Source organism: Aulostomus chinensis, chromosome 4, assembly GCF_037954235.1.
Source record: "Aulostomus chinensis isolate RoL2024-O1b breed Wild chromosome 4, RoL_Achi_v1.0, whole genome shotgun sequence".
Classification (NCBI taxonomy): Eukaryota; Metazoa; Chordata; class Actinopteri; order Syngnathiformes; family Aulostomidae; genus Aulostomus; species Aulostomus chinensis.
Genome location: NC_141323.1, coordinates 8,459,305 through 8,477,145, shown reverse-complemented (window position 1 = coordinate 8,477,145; position 17,841 = coordinate 8,459,305). Strand labels below are relative to the sequence as shown.

The 17,841-nt window shown below is 49.9% G+C and overlaps 1 protein-coding gene across 10 annotated transcripts in view; it reads left to right on the top strand.

Moving 5' to 3' along the window:
* The window catches only part of phf21b (PHD finger protein 21B), a 45,632-nt gene that overhangs the window by 20,877 nt on the left and 6,914 nt on the right, over window positions 1–17,841 (top strand). For 7 of the 10 annotated variants that reach the window (XR_015112400.1, XR_015112399.1, XM_086201463.1 and 4 more), the window contains 8 exons: window positions 8,817–9,068; window positions 14,804–14,890; window positions 15,497–15,832; window positions 15,954–16,082; window positions 16,196–16,247; window positions 17,021–17,097; window positions 17,238–17,292; window positions 17,562–17,584. Coding sequence is in view for 8 of the 10 variants with exons in the window: in XM_086201460.1 (XP_086057586.1) it covers window positions 8,817–9,068; window positions 14,804–14,890; window positions 15,497–15,832; window positions 15,954–16,082; window positions 16,196–16,247; window positions 17,021–17,097; window positions 17,238–17,292; window positions 17,562–17,584 (1,011 nt within the window). In the remaining 2 variants the exon portion in view is untranslated. The remainder of the gene's footprint in view (window positions 1–8,816; window positions 9,069–14,803; window positions 14,891–15,496; window positions 15,833–15,953; window positions 16,083–16,195; window positions 16,248–17,020; window positions 17,098–17,237; window positions 17,293–17,561; window positions 17,585–17,841) is intronic. The other 3 variants (XM_086201461.1, XM_086201459.1, XM_086201457.1) reach the window with 1 other exon arrangement.

Here is a 17,841-nt window from a genome sequence, read left to right as displayed (position 1 = left end):
TTTGCATTTTTCAACACAACTTTGAAGCTACACTGTGGCATCACATGACCAGTGTTCAGGATAGTGGGAGATGCGTCAGTAGTTCAGCGCTGAATACACTTGTTGCCATGTTGGCTCATCGCAACTCATGGTATGTTGGCGCTCTCCCCACTGAGGAGTTGCCTTTGGCCTGTCGCCATGCAGTCAAGAAACACAGAACAGGAAGTGGACGGTCACTCGTGGCTTCAACACTTTTACTACAGTGGCGTCGGTAATAACGGTCCCCGGAAACCTGGACAGTCACAGACTGGGACCGCCTCTGCTGTAGCTGTTTTACGTGGATTGTGACTTCTCTGTCCGCCGTGCTTGCTGCCTGTCAGGGACGTAACTCCTCCCAGCCCTCACGTGACTGGATTGGCGAGCTCCATTTAACACGATGGACGATCTGAGAGTCGAGTGGATCAACCAACCTTTATGCACACGTTGCTGTGGTCATGTTTGAGGATCTGCGTGTGTGTTGGCATGTTTGTACATGACATTTGTAAAGTAACTGACCTGGTTGAACACTGATTTTGAACACATAACCAGAAGGACACACACACCAGATGAGCCGATGGAGACGCAGGACGCTCAGCGGGCGTTTCTCCTCTAGAGAGGACAACCCAGGGAGTCCAGGCCCCGCAGAATCTCGCATTATCATTGTGACATCAGAACTAACTTCCAGATTGTGGCTAAACGCCTCTGTGACGGCGGCCTGCCCCAGTGACCCTTTGAAGAAATTCCCCTCAAGGTGCTGCTGTGGTATCAGAGACAGAGATGGATGGATAACTGAAAACATTTCCAAAAAAGACGGCAGTGGACAGACATCATTGACGGTGTGTGTGGGATGTTGAACATGAATGAAGTCACTCCTGAGAAGGTGGAAGGGGCGTGGCTTATATATTTGGGCGTGCCACTTGGAGGTGAGCTGGAGATGGTTTCGTTGAGGCTAGTGCGAGATATTGCGACAAGCTAGTGTTACTTGTAGTCAGGTGGTATGTTTCCCTTAGTTTTCTGGAGTTCTAGTCTTGATGGGGTTGTTTCCATGGAGACATAGGACTTATTGACGCCAGTAAACATGGCGGATGTTGCCTGGCTGCCTCAGGCTGTGCCCTCGCAGGGGGTTTGAGGACAAAAGTGGCTCTTTGTCCTCCTGCCCCCCCCCCCCCAACTGCAGGAAGTTCTCAGGTTTCTGAGAGACGCAGATGTTGCTGGTCTGTTGTGTTCTCGTGCACACACTCGTTTCAGATGCTGCTGGCGATATAAGCGCTCACGAGGGCGACCCGTCGCTCTGACCCCACCTTTGTTGCACTCAGGCTTCCTGTAGTTCAACTTAACACAAGTGCTTCCATTTTAAAAGCTGCTACATTGTTGTCATGGTGACAAATCATGAATTCATGCTGAGATCAGCTGATTTCTGCTGCTCACAAACAGTCAGACAGATTTTCCGTCCACCTTGCTGGAGAGGCGGAGCCTGGACCAGCTAGGAACTCAACATGGAGAGAAGAGACCAGCGTTGAGTTACAGAGGGACAGTTTGTGTGATAGCAGGTCAGGACAGCGTCAGCTGACTGTCTGGTTGTTTGGGGATATTCATCTGCCAAATAATCCACATTTGGGCAAAAAGCTCATGAGTGTGTGTGTGTGTGTGTGTGTGTGTGTGTGTGTGTGTGTGTGTGTGTGTGTGTGTGTGTGTGTGTGTGTGTGTGTGAGTGAGTGTGAGTGTGTGTTTCTTTGTTGCTGCATCTGTCGGTCCCTATTGTTTGTGGGGGTCCATCTGCTGGTCTTCAGCCGCTCCTCCCCCCTCAGACACCCCAACCAGCTGCACCCCCCTCCCCCCCCCCCCCCTCCATCACCACCATGACAGAATAAAGACCTTGGGTCAAAGTTCAACAGAAACTTTTCTGTGGTGGTCTCGCCTCTGTCCCTGCTGGAGGCTTGAGCTGCTGTTGACGTCAGCGAGTGCACATACAAAGGGCAGCCATCTTGACCACACATACATTGATATATGTGTTTAGTACATTTGTAATATTTCAAACTTGTTAAAGAAGCCACACTATTTGGAACGCGTGAAATAAAAAGCTATAATACAAAATAAATTCCATTGGAAAGCCCTTACATGGCCGTCATTGACCAAAGCTCACCTGACAAGTGTGTTTTTGGATGAGAGACTTTATTTTGTTCTTTCTTTCTAGTTTTACATTTCATCTTCAGATCCCCATGGAACCAAAGAGTCTGCATCCAGACCTGAATTATGAATAATAAATCACCAGTGTAGAGGCGTATATGTTAACCAATAGTACAAGGATTTTCCAGTCAATTCCATGTTTTCCAAGTTCTACTGCCTCATAGTGGTGCTGTCCTCACCATCCCAGCAGGAAGCAGAAAACCCATAGAAGCATCTAATTTAGCTCAACAGATGTCCCTAATCCCAGCTAATCTAACATGTTAAACGCTTGTTTTCTCTGCGGCGAGTGCCGGGCGCCGACCTGAAGCTCCACGCAGGTCTGTTGGAGTCCTTCAGACCCCCTCTGGTCCTGGTCCAGGGCTGCACTGCCAAGTCAGGGCTGAATTAATAAAGCATGTGTTTGTGCTGCCATATGTGATGTCATTTGTGATGTTGAGACTATGTCAGTTGATGTAATGTCCTCCATCAGAGTGGACACACAATAAAAATAAGAGTCCCATAACTCATCAATGCAGCAGGACATTAGTTGAAAAAAATCATAGGAACAGTTCAACCTTTCACTGAAACTCTCTCATTGTCCATCGTCTCCAGAGTCAAACAGGACGACAGAGCCCCTCCTCCAGGGAGCTGAGACCCAGGCTAGTTAGCTTAGCACAGTGACTGGTAGTGGAGGGAAGTGTTAGCGTAGCTGCGTCTCTGCCTGCATTAATATCAGGAGGGTTGTGTGTAACCTTGGTGATGAATACCAGTTGAACATGAGGAGACGTTGTAGTGGTAGAATCAGACACGTAGCCGGAACTACTTTCCTGACTGGGCGCAGTGATTTGACGCAGCACCTCCAAAGCTCCACTGGAACTTGGGTCAACAGAACCAAACGTTTGTTGAGGACTAGAAGAGCGACTGCTGCTACTGATGATGATGATGAGGAGGAGGATTCCTGCTGGACACACCAGCATCCTGGACCTGAGCTAGCTGATGCTAACACTTCCCACCCACTACCAGCCATTGGGCTAAGCTAACTAGCCTGGACCTGAGCTAGCTCATGCTAACACTTCCACCCACTACCAGCCATTGGGCTAGGCTAACTAGCCTGGACCTGAGCTAGCTGATGCTAACACTTCCACCCACTACCAGCCATTGGGCTAAGCTAACCAGCCTGGACCTGAGCTAGCTGATGCTAACACTTCCCACCCACCACCAGCCATTGGGCTAAGCTAAGTAGCCTGGACCTGAGCTAGCTGGTGCTAACACTTCCCACCCACCACCTGTCATTGGGTTAAGCTAAGTAGCCTGGACCTGAGCTAGCTGATGCTAACACTTACCATCCATCACCAGCCATTGGGCTAAGCTAAGTAGCCTGGACCTGAGCTAGCTGATGCTGACACTTACCATCCATCACCAGCCATTGGGCTAAGCTAAGTAGCCTGGATCTCAGTTTTGGGGATGATGGACGACATGAGAAGACAGTTCTTTCAAAAGCTGCAGCTTCTTTCAAATTACAACGTTGATGGTTATAATGATGAGGTCGGCCATTTCAGTGTTTCATTTGCTGTCTGGTTCTGACTTCTTAGGATAAAGTTTCAGTTTGAGTGACGTAAACAATGCCAACAATCTCTGAAACAGGTGGAACCCTTCTCTGACAGGCTAAATATCCGTTGTCATAATAATTGCACCAATGTACAATGCTGCTCAGATTGACTATTGATGGTTTGGAGACATCAACAGAACCAAGCGGGGATGAATCACCCCTTAAATAACGGTTTATTCCCCAGGTTGAATGATTCCTCCTCTCACAACTTGATTCCAATGAATAATTTGTGCCCTCCAATAACTACATTGTGGCTTTAGAACGCCTGGTTTGTCGACATCCGTATGGTCGGGCAGTGGCGGCCTCTGAGCTTTGATTTCCACAGAGAAACAAGCTGGAAGCCATCCTCAGTGTTGGTGTTAGAAGAAAATGCATTTGTGTAAACGATAAAACTCAACTACCTGCTTCCCTGCCGCCCGTGGAGAAACAAACAGGCTTTTAATTTGAAGGAAATTATTAAAAAGTCTAAAATATGTTTGCGTTTTTACGGTGCTGATGCTTCTGGAGGCTGAGACCTAAAACTCACAATGGTGTGCTGGACTCTTTAGAGACTTGAACATGGCGGTGCGCTAGAACCCTGTGGCGGTCTGATCAGGTGACCCCCCTTAGCCTCAGACGGCCTCCACTAACTCTTCCCACTGCTCTGCTGCCATCCTTCCCGCTGTTGCTTCTGATCAACGTCATTGTTCCTCGTCTGGAGTTTGAGCCTCTGATAGTTTGGGATGTTTCCGCTGCTGGTCAATGCTGTCTCTCTCTTGAGCCAAAGAACTAATATCTGAAATCATCAACAATCAAAGATAATCAGAAACTTTTATAGAGGAGTGAAAAACCAACAACAAACTGATTTCCTGCTCTTGAAACAACTGTGCCTTTCAGAATAAAAGCATGAGCACAGTATGGCCTGCTGCTGCTCGCTCACCCCCACTCTGGCTGAGGGGAAGGGACAGGAAGTTGGCGGAGTTGACATCATGATCCAGCCGTCTGTACGCAGCCCCAAGAGGCAAAACAAGTTGCAGCTGCTGCTTCTTCTCTGGTTGGCGTGGCGGCGCTCCTGCTGCGTGGGCTGCGAGCTGCGACTGTGATCTCTTGTCTCTATGGCAACATTTCTCCCTGAGCTGACAGAGGAATCACTCTCGCCACCACTTCAGCCACAAAATATCCCAAATGAACCGACAGCCACTAGGGAGCCTGAGTTGGGATCTTCCAGAGTGAACGGTTCTGGTTCTCTGCTCTGGACCGGTGGCGGGCTGAAGATGGCGGTGCTGGGGCTCAGTCCCGTCTGAAGACTGGCTCAGTGGCGATCAGCGATAAACCAGAGAAATCAGATGACGCAGAGTATCGCTGTTGGCGAGGGATTTTGACTCGTCAAGTTTTTCTACTTTGTGAATTTAATGTTCAAACAAACTTGAGTCCGAATGGCGAGGGATTTTTGAGCCTGAAACGAGCAAATAAAATGTATTTAATTTTTTAATTTGCATTGTTTTTGTACTGATTTATTTATTCCCCGTATGGATATTATTCTGAGGTTTTCCTAACAATTTGACATCGTACATCACAGTATATGGACAGGCCCTACATGGCAATGGGGGCGTGTCTTAACTGTTCAGGCTCTAGTTGTCGAGCTGTGGCGCAGTCCAAGACGCTACACATGGATCCACGATTGGCCGGCAGCTGCAGTGAGAGGCCGTCCCTGAGCTGCATGGAGTAAATAAAAATAAACAAATAGGGGCATGAAAACATAGGAAATACAATTTTCTTACACTTTATTTTAATAGAAAAAATACTATGGGAAACAACTGAATATGAGAAGAAATGCATCCAAAGACAAGTCTAGTGGATGTGTAAATTTGATTTAGTCTTTTTTGTTAAAATTACTTTATTTTAAAAATGAACCTTTATGATGATTTGACTTCTATAATTTGATCACCGGCAGATTTAGTCCTCTGTAATTTAAGTGGAGGTGAAACAGAATTAGTCAACCAGAAGGTGTGATGAGTTGAACATCTAAAAACTACAAAATAAAAGCCTGAGACTTAAGATTCCCTGCGATGCTAAAGAGTTTTCATCTGTCAGCTGATCAATAAATCAGTCCATGGTTTGTGTTGCTTGTTTCCTACCTCCAGACGGCTGCCACATTACAGCCAAGATTGTTTCAAAAATGAAGGGAATTTGACTCGCAGCGCGTTTGATTTGCATTTAAATGGATTAATTGACGAGTAGCGGGCAGCGACTGACCATGTGATCAAGTTTTGTCTTCTGCAGCAGCCACGTGTTGTAGGCGGAGTCATGAACAATCATGTGATGGTGTTCAGCAGTTTCATATGGAGGATAAAACCTCGCTGACGTGGTGGCTGAAAGAAGGACGCTCCAAACCGCAATGACGCCCCAGAGAAGCCACGCAAACAGAATATTATTATTCAGCTCAGTTTCTGGAGCTTTCACTTGAACAAGTCTTTGTCCCGATTGAATCCTGCCTTCTCAGGGCAGAATCACATCCCAGCTGCCCCAGAAGCCAGAGGATCTTGGATGCTCTCCCCACTGGACATCGTCTCCACTGCTGGAACAGGGGCTGACTGAGGCTCCATATCTGGATTAGCAGGGGGCCCTCGTCTCCTTGACTACCAAAAGGTGGACCGGGGGCTGGACTCTTGTTCTTCCCTGGTTGATAAGCTTCTCTCCCTCTAGACAGGAAGGGAAGGGGAGAGGCTTCTTCCTCCCGAGTCAACCTACCAGCATACCCTTACCCTAGGACAGGTTCCATATCCTGTTCCCCCGAGTCTGGTCTGTTTTAAGACCTGGATTATGTGTGACCAGATTTCCCACAGCTATAATGAAAGGCCTCCAGTCATGGAAACGTCATGGTCTCCCGTTGGAGACCGTTGGCCTGGACTTTTAGAGGTTTGAAGCTTTAAGCCTGTGTTCTCTGTAACAGCCAGCAGGGGGCAGCCAGCAGCAGTCGTCTGTGATATCCTGCCACTCACAGACCGCCGTGACACCAAAGCAAAGCACTTGCTTTTAAAGGCTAGGAGTTTCCCTGCTGTTATGGCATTCTGTTGTCATGAGAGCAGTGTTGTGTGATTGGACGCTGATGAATGTCCAGTTGTCTAATGTCTCGTGTCTAATTTAAATGATGCGGAGGAAAAGCCAGTCCCGTTGTGGTCCAAATGCACCTTGTCCTCCTTCCTTGAATCACCTCTCAGGACGGTCAGCGAGTCCTCACCTTATTAGCTACCTGTGTACATCAGTGACTCCTCCCACCTCTGGAAATCCATCCCTGAGGACCGTAGTGGCGTGAGCCAGGCCATTCAGTCTGCCCTCAGAGGACAACAAAGATGGCGCTGGTTGGCAGCTGAACATCATCAGTGGAATCTGTCCTAAAACCCTCAGGTCAAAGTTCCCCTGGACAGGGACAAGATGGCTGCAGCATCAGATCACCAAAACTTTTTCACCATCAAAAATATCCTCCATCACCAAAGTCTCCTCCGAACATGGGAGAAGAACCTGAGATGCTGTCATATCTTGGTCCTGTCTTTGGGTTACAAGATGTTGTTACATATTAAAATCACGTTGTGTTGTTTCCATCAGCGGCTGATATCAGCATCTTTAACTCCGCCTCCTTGCGGTGAGAAGATGGTAGGCATCCTGACACCTGCTGCTTCCTGTTTGTGTGAGTTCTCTGTGGGAGGGTCAAGTCTCTGCCGGCCCGTCTGGAGACCCTTTCAGTGAGTGACCTTTGTGACAATCAGAGGTGCTCCCACTCTGACAAACGCTGAATGGTGAGCGGCAGCCCCAGGGTCCTGATGCAGTCCTGTGGCTTACATTGATCCGGGACAATGAGTGCCGCCACAGCCAGCCGGCAGGGGACTAATGAATAACATGAGTGAAGGCAGGGGGGTCCGGCTGTGGGCCGTACGTCCCAGTTAGGAAGGACTGTTAACACACCACCGCACAGAGCTGGGGTGTCTGTATGACTCAACTTAATTTGAAATTCTTCAATTGTGTCTCAGGTGTCCAGCGGCCCACACTGCCCCCTGAGGGTGAGGTGATGTAACTGCAGGTGTGTGTGAGGCTGCAGCTGGTCAGGTGACTAACAGGCTGCAGCCATGGTTCCACCTGTCATGGGATTGCAAATAATTCCAGAAATTAATGTTAGTTACTTTTTAATTTTAATCCATCCATCCATCATCCCTCCATGTTCCCCCTCTCCTCCTGTTGAGGGTGGTGGGGGTGGAGCCTATCCCAGCAGCCTTCCCCCTGGACAGGTCACCAGTCCATGGCAGGGCCAACACATAGAGACAGACAACCATTGGCTCTCCCAGCCACGCCTACGGTCAATTTAGAGTCTGGATTAACCTGGTCCCTCTTGATGTCTTTGGACTGTGGAGGAAGCTGGAGTACCAGAGAGAACCCAGCAGGAACAGGGAGAACATGGAGACTCACCCAGAAAGACCCCGTGCTGCAGCCGGGGCTCCACCCACAACCTTCTTGCTGGGGGGCCACAGGGAGGACCACTGCTCCACCCACAACCTTCTTGCTGGGGGCCACAGGGAGGACCACTGCTCCACCCACAACCTTCTTGCTGGGGGCCACAGGGAGGACCACTGCTCCACCCACAACCTTCTTGCTGGGGGCCACAGGGAGGACCACTGCTCCACCCACAACCTTCTTACTGGGGGCCACAGGGAGGACCACTGCTCCACCCACAACCTTCTTGCTGGGGGCCACAGGGAGGACCACTGCTCCACCCACAACCTTCTTGCTGGGGGCCACAGGGAGGACCACTGCTCCACCCACAACCTTCTTGCTGGGGGGCCACAGGGAGGACCACTGCTCCACCGGGCTGGCCTTTTGAATTTTAATTTTAATTAATGTCATCTGTCTTCACTGGCAAACATTTGGAGACCTGAACACTCTGGATCGCTGTGGAAAGGGGGGGGGGCAAGAGGCTCGCTTGTTGTTGTTGTTGTCCGTAGCAACCCGATGGCCAGCGCTCACATTTACATGTCCGTCCATCTCTCCTCAGAAGCTGGCTGTCAGAAGCTGTCCTGTAGGGACCACCAAGCCGCTATCTCTCATCAAGCCTCCCAACCAGGGCATCGCCATCTCCGTGGTGCCAGCCAAGACTCCCGTTTCCATGGTGACTGCACACATTAATGGACAGAAGGCGGAGCCTCTGCAGACATCTCCCATCAACCTTCAAACTGGCGGCAGGGTGGTGGCTGCCGGAGTCCACCCGTTCAGCAGCAGGAGACCTGGGGAGCTGCCTCCCTCTCAGGTAACCAAGGAACACTTGCATAGGGGCGGGGCTAATTGCAGTGATGTCATCTGGGGTTTTAAACACTAACTGAAATTAGATGTGGACACAGACGGTGGAGGTGATACTTCAGAAATGTTCCAGGACTGGTTTAATGGCTAACGTCAACCCACCTCCAGGTGACGCCCCGCCAGGCCACCATCTTACAAGTAACAAACTACAAATCATAAATGGTGATGAGTGTAAAGATCACCATGATGTCACCTGATGGTCCAATGAGAATTCTATCCAGAGTACCTGTTGTTGTTGTTGTCTTGTGGAAACGTGACACAGTTTTGATTTTTACCTGATATGACCCGCCATCATGACCTCATGACCTCAGCATTCTTTTGGTCCAATCATTACTGTGTTCACACCAAACGCGAATTTCGCGTCGCATTATTCGCGCGAATTTGACCGCTGGATCATTTTCGTGTCATCCGTGCGAATTCGCTCACCTGCCCGAGTAGCGAGTATTTCCAGCTACGTTTCTTTCTGCCATTTCACCATGGATATTCAAAGGTCTGTTCCGTTGTACCTGCCGTGGAAGGCCGAAATACGTCAGAAAACGAAACACCGTCTGGGTCATCAACACCATCTCAAGGCGAGCTCCAGTGTGACGGCCTGCTCGCTAGGATCGGTGACAGAATGTACCGAATGGACACCAACTTATTCAAATGGTTCTAGTCATTTTGACACGTAGTGACATGTCGCACCGGGTTCCCACACACAGCCACAATCAACTTGTCCTCCATCTTGTGACAGTCAGCCATGACGTCGGGACATCCTCAACGCTGATTGGCTGTCGTAACGCAAATTTTTCGCCAAAGTTGAATATTTTCAGTTTGTGCGAACGCGAAATTTTGCCATGCGAATTCGCCTCATTCACGCCGCCTGACTGAAAATTCGCGTCATTCGTGCGTTTGCATCGACTTTGTATGGAAACTGTCACTGAATGTGTGAATTGGCGTTTGGTGTGAACACACAGTTCAGTCACAAATCTACACACATGCCGTAACACACTTCACCACATTCTCCAAAAACAGACTTTCCATCTGATCAGTGTGTTTCCAGTGAGCTGATGATGTCATTGATGTCATGGGTGATGTGACCTGAGTCAGCATGGGTGTGTGGAGGCTAGCAGCTCCAGGTTGCATGAGCCTCTCAGGCCTCACTGCTCTTCCTCCTGTTGTGGTTCAGAACCGTCTCATCACCTGGCAGCAGGTGTGATGGGCTCGCTGATCTGCTACTACACAAACGTAGTCCCAAACCTGCAGCGCTGTCTCTGAGTCAGCCTCTGATGAGTCAACGCCAGACACAGACTCCACTGAAACAAAGAGAACTCGTGTAGTGTCTGGTCCTGATCCGCCAGCGTAGACTCACACAACCAGCAGCAACACGTTCAGCACAGAAAAGTACAAAGACAAAGAAATCGCTGTTTTACACAACCTTGAATTTAACTTGTTTGCAATCTACGTTTGACTTCAAGGTGAAAAACAAGTCAGGTCAGGTTTATTAGTGTGGCACCAAACCCCAACCAAAGTCCTGTCCTGACTCTGTCCAAGTGGAGCAGGTCCAGCACCTCCCTCCTTCAATGAACCTCCACCCAACAATTCTCCATCAGCAGCACATCCTGCAACAGCAGCCACCAGAACCTTCCTTTACCAGCAGGAAGGTGGAGCAGATCCAGGATCAGTGGGGACGGAGAGAGAGCAGGAGAGCAGGACAGAGACAAAGACAGAGAATGGAGGAAGACAGAGAGACAGAAGGAGAGAGAGGGACAGAGATAAAGAGAGAGAGAGAAAGGAGGAGAGACTGATGGACAGAGTCAAAGACAGAGAATGGAGGAAGACAGAGAGACATAAGGAAAGAGAGGGACAGAGATAAAGAGGGAGAGAAAGGAGGAGAGACTGATGGACAGAGACAAAGACAGAGAATGGAGGAAGACAGAGAGACAGAAGGAAAGAGAGGGACAGAGAGAAAGAGAGAGAGAAAGGAGGAGAGACTGATGGACAGAGACAAAGACAGAATGGAGGAAGACAGAGGTAAAAGAGACAGACAGAGATAAAGAGGGAGAGACAGGAGGAGAGACTGGTGGACAGAAACAAAGACAGAATGGAGGAAGACAGAGAGACAGAGAAAAAGAGAGAGAGAAAGGAGGAGAGACTGATGGACAGAGACAAAGACAGAGAATGGAGGAAGACAGAGAGACAGAAGGAAAGAGAGGGACAGAGAGAAAGAGAGAGAGAAAGGAGGAGAGACTGATGGACAGAGACAAAGACAGAATGGAGGAAGACAGAAGGAAAGAGACAGACAGAGATAAAGAGGGAGAGACAGGAGGAGAGACTGGTGGACAGAAACAAAGACAGAATGGAGGAAGACAGAGAGACAGAGAAAAAGAGAGAGAGAAAGGAGGAGAGACTGATGGACAGAGACAAAGACAGAGAATGGAGGAAGACAGAGAGACAGAAGGAAAGAGAGGGACAGAGAGAAAGAGAGAGAGAAAGGAGGAGAGGCTGATGGACAGAGACAAAGACAGAGAATGGAGGAAGACAGAGAGACAGAAGGAAAGAGAGGGACAGAGAGAAAGAGAGAGAGAAAGGAGGAGAGGCTGATGGACAGAGACAAAGACAGAGAATGGAGGAAGACAGAGAGACAGAAGGAAAGAGAGGGACAGAGAGAAAGAGGGAGAGAAAGGAGGAGAGACTGATGGACAGAGACAAAGACAGAGAATGGAGGAGGACAGAGAGACAGAAGGAGAGAGAGGGACAGAGATAAAGAGAGAGAGAAAGGAGGAGAGACTGATGGACAGACGGGGACGTGAGCAGGTGGAGCTACGGGTGGCAGCTGGAGCCTCTTCAGGTCTGCAGCCTCCTCCAGCAGCACCAGGATCTGGGATGAGGGGAGAAGAAGAGGAGTTAGTAACACGTCTGAGGACAGGAGGAGGAGAGAGAAGCCCAGTGCATCATGGGAGATCCCAGCAGTCTGAGCCTAGAGCAGCAGATCTAAGGGCCAGCCTAAGCAGTCCTGACTATAAGCCTGATCAACAAGGAGGTCTTAAGTCTGCTCTTAAACCTAGAGAGGGGGTCTGGGTCCTGGACTGGAACTGGGAGACGGTTCCACAGGAGGGGAGCCTGATAGCTGAAGGCTCTGGCTCCATTCTACTGTTAGAACTCTAGGAACCAGCAGGAACCCTGCATCCTGGGAGTGAAGGGTTCTAGCTGGATCATAGGGGACTAGGAGCTCTGTCAGGGATGAAGGAGCCTGACTGTTGAGGACTTTGATGGTAGAAGGAGAATTTTTAATTCTGTTCTGAATCTGACAGGGAGCCATGCAGAGAAGCAGTCCAGGAGAGACCTGGTCTCTGCTACCAGTTCTAGTCAGGGGGGCAGCAGCGTTCTGGACCAGCTGGAGAGTCTTTAGGGACTTATTAGTCCAGCCTGGTAGGAGGGAGGTGCAGTAATCCAGCCTGGAAGTGACAAAAGCAGGGACTAGTTTTTCTGCATGTTCTTGAGCCAGGATGTGTCTGATCTTAGCGATGTTACGTAGATGGAAGAAGGCGTCCTGGAGGTTTGTTGAATGTGGGAGTGAAAGGGTCCTGGTCAAAGAGAACTCCTAGGTTCCTTATGGTGGTGCTGGGGGCCAGGGTGGTGCCATCCAGGGTACCTGTCTCATCAGATCAGGTGGTCCTCAGGTGTTTGGGCCCAGCACAAGAACTTCAGTTTATCAGAGTTTAATAAAGGAAATGATGGTCCTCCATGTTTCCTGTCCTTCAGACAGGCCTCCAGTTCAGTCAGCTGGTTTGTTCCATGTGGATCATTGATGAGTTCAGCTGAGTGTCGTCTGCATAGCAGTGAACATTAATGGAGTGTTTCCTGATCATGTGACCTAGAGGAAGCAGGTACAGGGTGAAGAGGACTGGTCCAAGCACAGACCCTTGTGGAACACCAGAACTGACTGTAGTGGTCTCAGAGGAACCATCATTAACTGGTACCAACTGAGATGGACCTAGTAAATATGACCTGAACCAGTTTAGTGTGGTTCCTTTAATGCCAGTGACAGGTTCCAGTCTCTGTAGAAGGATATGGTGGTCAATGGTATCAAAGCTGCACTGAGATCTAATCAGACCAGCACAGAGACCAGTCCCTCATCTGGTACCAGTAGGAGGTCACTGGTACCTTTGACTAGTTCTGTTTCTGTGCTAGGATGAACCTGGAACCTGACTGAATCCTCCAATCAGCTGTTGCTGTGGAGAAGTCACAGAGATGTTTAGCAGCTGCTTTCTCCAGAACCTTGGAGAGAAAAGGAAGATGTGATGTTGGTCTGTAGTTGGTAGAACTTCTGGATCCAGGCTTGTTTTTGAGGAGGGTTTAATTCCTGCTACTTTAAAGGACTGAGGGACGGAACCAGATACCAGCGCCACATTGACCATATCTAAGAGGGAGGGGCTAACGAGGGGAGAGAGTCTTGGAGCAGCTTAGTTGGGATGGGGTCCAGGAGACAGGTGGAGGTTTAGAGGAGGACATTATTGAACTGAGCTCATGAAGGCTGATGGGAGAAAAACTATCCAAGTGTGTGTCTGGTCCTCCAGCTGCCTCTAAGGTTCTGGGTTCTAGGGCCATGTTGTCAGCTGATGGCAGCAGGAGAAGAAGTTTCTCTCTAATCAGGAGAATTTTGTCATTAAAGAAGTCCATGAACTCTTTGCTGCCCAGGGAAACAGGACTACTTGGTTCAGTAGAGCTGTGGCTCTCTGTCAGTCTGGCTCCAGTACTGAAGAGGAACCTGGGTTGTTCTTGTGTTCCTCTGTTAGTGCTGAGTAGTCGGCTGCTCTGGTTCTACTAAGGGCTTTCTTCTCGGTTCTAAGGAGGCTTTGAGAAAAGAACTCGTAAGCAGGAAGTGACTTGGTCAAGGTTGTTGTTGATGGAGAGGACGGGGGAGGGGAGGAGGAGGCTCATGAAAAGAGGCAGCTACATCTTTCTGTGCAACAATGTTCACTGGTGCTGTTGCCATGGCAACGAGCTGCCTCCTCCCCCTCCCCCTGTGCTGTGCTGCAGCACAACACAATGGAGCGAAGACTCAGCCAGGGGGGCTTACTCACTTACCTGTTCATGTCCCAGCTGAAGCCAATCACGGCACAGCTCTCACCGATAGACTCACCTTTGTGGAAGAGGCATTCATGAGGGTGGCGTGAGAGGCGGAGCAAGCAGGTTCCAGAGCTGCTGTCACTCAGCTCCTCCTGTCTCTTCAACTTCCTGTTGCAACACAATGACAAACTTCCAAAAGTTTTCCCAGCATGCAGCAGGCAGGAAAATGCCTCACGCTGGAGTGACACAACATGACGCCGTGGCGTTAAAATAGTGATGTCAACCCTTTGGTGATGTCATAGAATCTCTGTGCAGTTGTGGTGTTGCGTTTGAGCCTTGAAAGGCAATCAAACAGCTGGCAGAGAAGAAGAGGTTCGTAGTCACATGTTTCCTGCTAGTTCTCTGTAACCCAACAAACACCAGGCACCCCCCCCCCCGAGGTCCCTGGCTTGTCTCAGCATCAAAAGGATTTTGTGTAACGTTCTGTTGATGTCCTCACATCTTGATCTCACAGCTGGTCTTGGATCGGTTCAGCTCACCATCATGAAGAACCCTCAGCCAACAGAAACCTTCCTGGGTTCTGTGTGAGTCTCAGAGCGTTCTGTTGGTCTGATACGTTTGTGTGTCTCTCAGATGCTGGGAACTCTCACTGCTGTGCCCATCAAGGTGCCTCAAGTCAGCTCGCTGCACCGGCTGGCAGGTCAAGCTGTGCTACCTCAGGTAATACACACACACACACACACGCACACACACACACACACACACACACACACACACACACACACACACACAACATGCATGTTGCTGGCTGTAGTGAAGCAGGCGTCCACCTGGTGGCACCACAAGCCAGCACAACACTGCAGCTCTGAGCAGCCTGAGGAGTTCATGGCCTCTAGAGGTTTTTTGAGCAAAATGAGTCGACTGGCTGCAGTTATGAATAGGTTGATAAACGTTGATGATGTCATTAGTAACAGCATTCAGGGTGGGTTCACAACTATCATTCCGTTAAAACTGACTGATACCTGTGCTGGGGGGGAGTACCGAGTCAAACATGTGCCCACTGAAGCGAATCTGGTTGGTCAGGCCCGGAGCAGAGGCGAGCTTCCTCCTCCTGTGCTCAGTCTCTCTACTCTTATGCAGCCCCACGGAGCTTCAGTGGTGTAACATTCCTGCCATGTCAGAGGTGCTGCAGGTTATGGCCTGTAATGACCAGTGCAGCCCCCAGGGGCAGTGTTAGTGCTGCTTCGGGGTCGTGTGCGTGTTTCTTCCAAGACGAGTTCCCACGTTATTAATGTGCTCTGGTTTGTGTCGTGCTCCCCGATGCAGGTCAGGCCAAAGACCCAGATCCCCGACAGCCTTCCCCACGGCCCCTGCCAGGAGCTGCAGCCACTCAGTCTGCAGAGGGCCACCGCTGTGGTCAGCCCTCGGAGCCAGGGCTCCACCTTGCCCACCGCCAACAGCACCTTCAGCCCCGACCACCAGCCCAATGGCCAGTGCGACACTGTGTCGCTGCCTCCGGCTCCAGCCCACAACCTGTCTGGGGGTCCTGAATCCAGCAGCCCGGCACAGCATGCCTCAGCAGGGCCTGGAGTGGCTTACGCCATCATCGCTGCCTCACCCGCCACCAGCAATGGGGTGTCTGCCGTCAGCGAGGCTGTCAAGGTGCAGCCGCTGCTCTGCAGCTACACCTGCAAACGAACATGAATTCCAAATCCAGTAGAAATGGGATGGCGTTGTGTGGCTCTGATGACCCATCAGCGTGGTTCTCTGCTTGTCTCTGCAGGTCATCATAATCCAGCCTCAGGCCCCCAGCAGCAGTGAGGGGTCCCCAGGGGTCCAGGCTGACCTCCCTGCACAGGAGGCCCCACCTGCTCTGACATCACCCTCCCCAAAGAAGGAAGAGGACCCGCAGGTGAGATTGCGAGTGGCATGTGGGAGAGGGGGACGCTGCTGCTGGAAGGAACACTTTAACACTAACCCCCCTATCTTTGCGTCTCTCCTTCCCTCCCTCTTTCTCTTTCTCAGAAAATTGCCTTCATGGTGGCCCTTGGCCTCGTCACCACAGAGCAACTAGAAGGTGAGTAACTCCGCAGATGAGGTCACATGACACTTGTCATGATGTGAGTGCAACACAACAAAGACAGGTCTCCCTCCATGCTGCCACTCAACATGGCCTCTGCAGGTCTTATTCCGGCTCTCAGGGAGGCCTCCTGGTTGTTTCTTCACTTTTGGTAGAAATCTTTACTTGTGGTCGAGGCCACGCCGTTAAGATTCTGGAGGTCACTGTGACCTCAGAGAGCATGGCTGTTATTCAGCGCCATCTCAGTAACGTTCTTCAACGCTTTTTCCTTTAAATTCTACGTCTCATCTTGTAAATACTAGACTGTTGGAGTAATACTTCCCTAAAAGTGTATTTTACCTTCCAAGTACTCACCACCAGGCGTTTTCAGCTCACTCACTTCTCCCTCCTCCATCACTTCTTAGTGACTCCAGACTGCAGGAAGAACCAGCCACGTAGATTTAGCTTGAAGCTAACAGAGACTGATGCTAACAGCTAAACTGTCCAGAAACGTCTGGTCACCACCTCTCCAGGTGGTCTGGTAGAATCCTGGTCTCCTTGATCCAGACGGAGGATCAGGGATCCACTAACACTTGGACTGGAGACCAGAACTGACTAGAACACTTGTGGTTCCGTGGTACTGTAAATGACACTCAAGACACCTGATTGTGAGTACTTGAAGACCAAGTACATCTCTGGGTGAAGTGGCCCTTGAAGGTGGTGGCAGTCGTGACTCCATGACTCGGCTTGTTGTGTTTGTAACCTACAGATGTTTTTATGTTTTTGATCAGAAATCCAGACAAAGCGTCAGGAGAGGAAGAGACGAAGCACAGCTAACCCGGCCTACAGCGGGCTGTTTGAACCTGAGGTCAGAGTTCTGGAGAGTCATCGTCATAGAAACAACGAACAATGAGAGGCGATGCAGAAGAACAATAACAATGTTGATAAGAGAGGCTGGAGGCAGAGTGGTGTTGTGTTGTGTGTAACCTCAGACTTGTTGTCTTCCAGAGGAAACGACTGGCATCACATTACCTGAGCAGCTCGCTCTTCCTGTCAGCACGAGGTAAATCTCCTCATCACTGAAGGTCACAACATCATGACAGCCAGAGTCGCACTATGATGATGTCATCTGGTTCTCCATGTGTGAAACCACTAACAATAATAACGTGCATGACGCAGATGAGGTGCATCAGGGTCAAAGGTCGACAGACGACCACAGGAGCTTTTGATCTGAGTACACTGATGCGTGTGTAGTAACAGACATGTTCGTTAAGCATGTCAGTCCCGCGTCTGCTGCTGCTAACCTCTGCTCTGCTTCCACCCACATGCTAGACACTGAGGAGCTCTGCTGGAAGGTAGGTCACATGACTGCTGCCGCAAAAAACGCTCACGACTCATCACCAGCTTAAACTGTTGACCTCCTGTCTGTTCTTAAACTTCATGTTTCACCTTCACACCAGCAGGGGGCAGCATAAACCCCAGGAAATAAGACTGCCCTCATTAGTCCCAAAGAAGTACTTGATTAGTAAACTTGAACTTACAAATGGTCAAAAATACACACGAAGAACTCAACTAATATCAACATGAGGCACTGATGGTCGCATCCAAATAG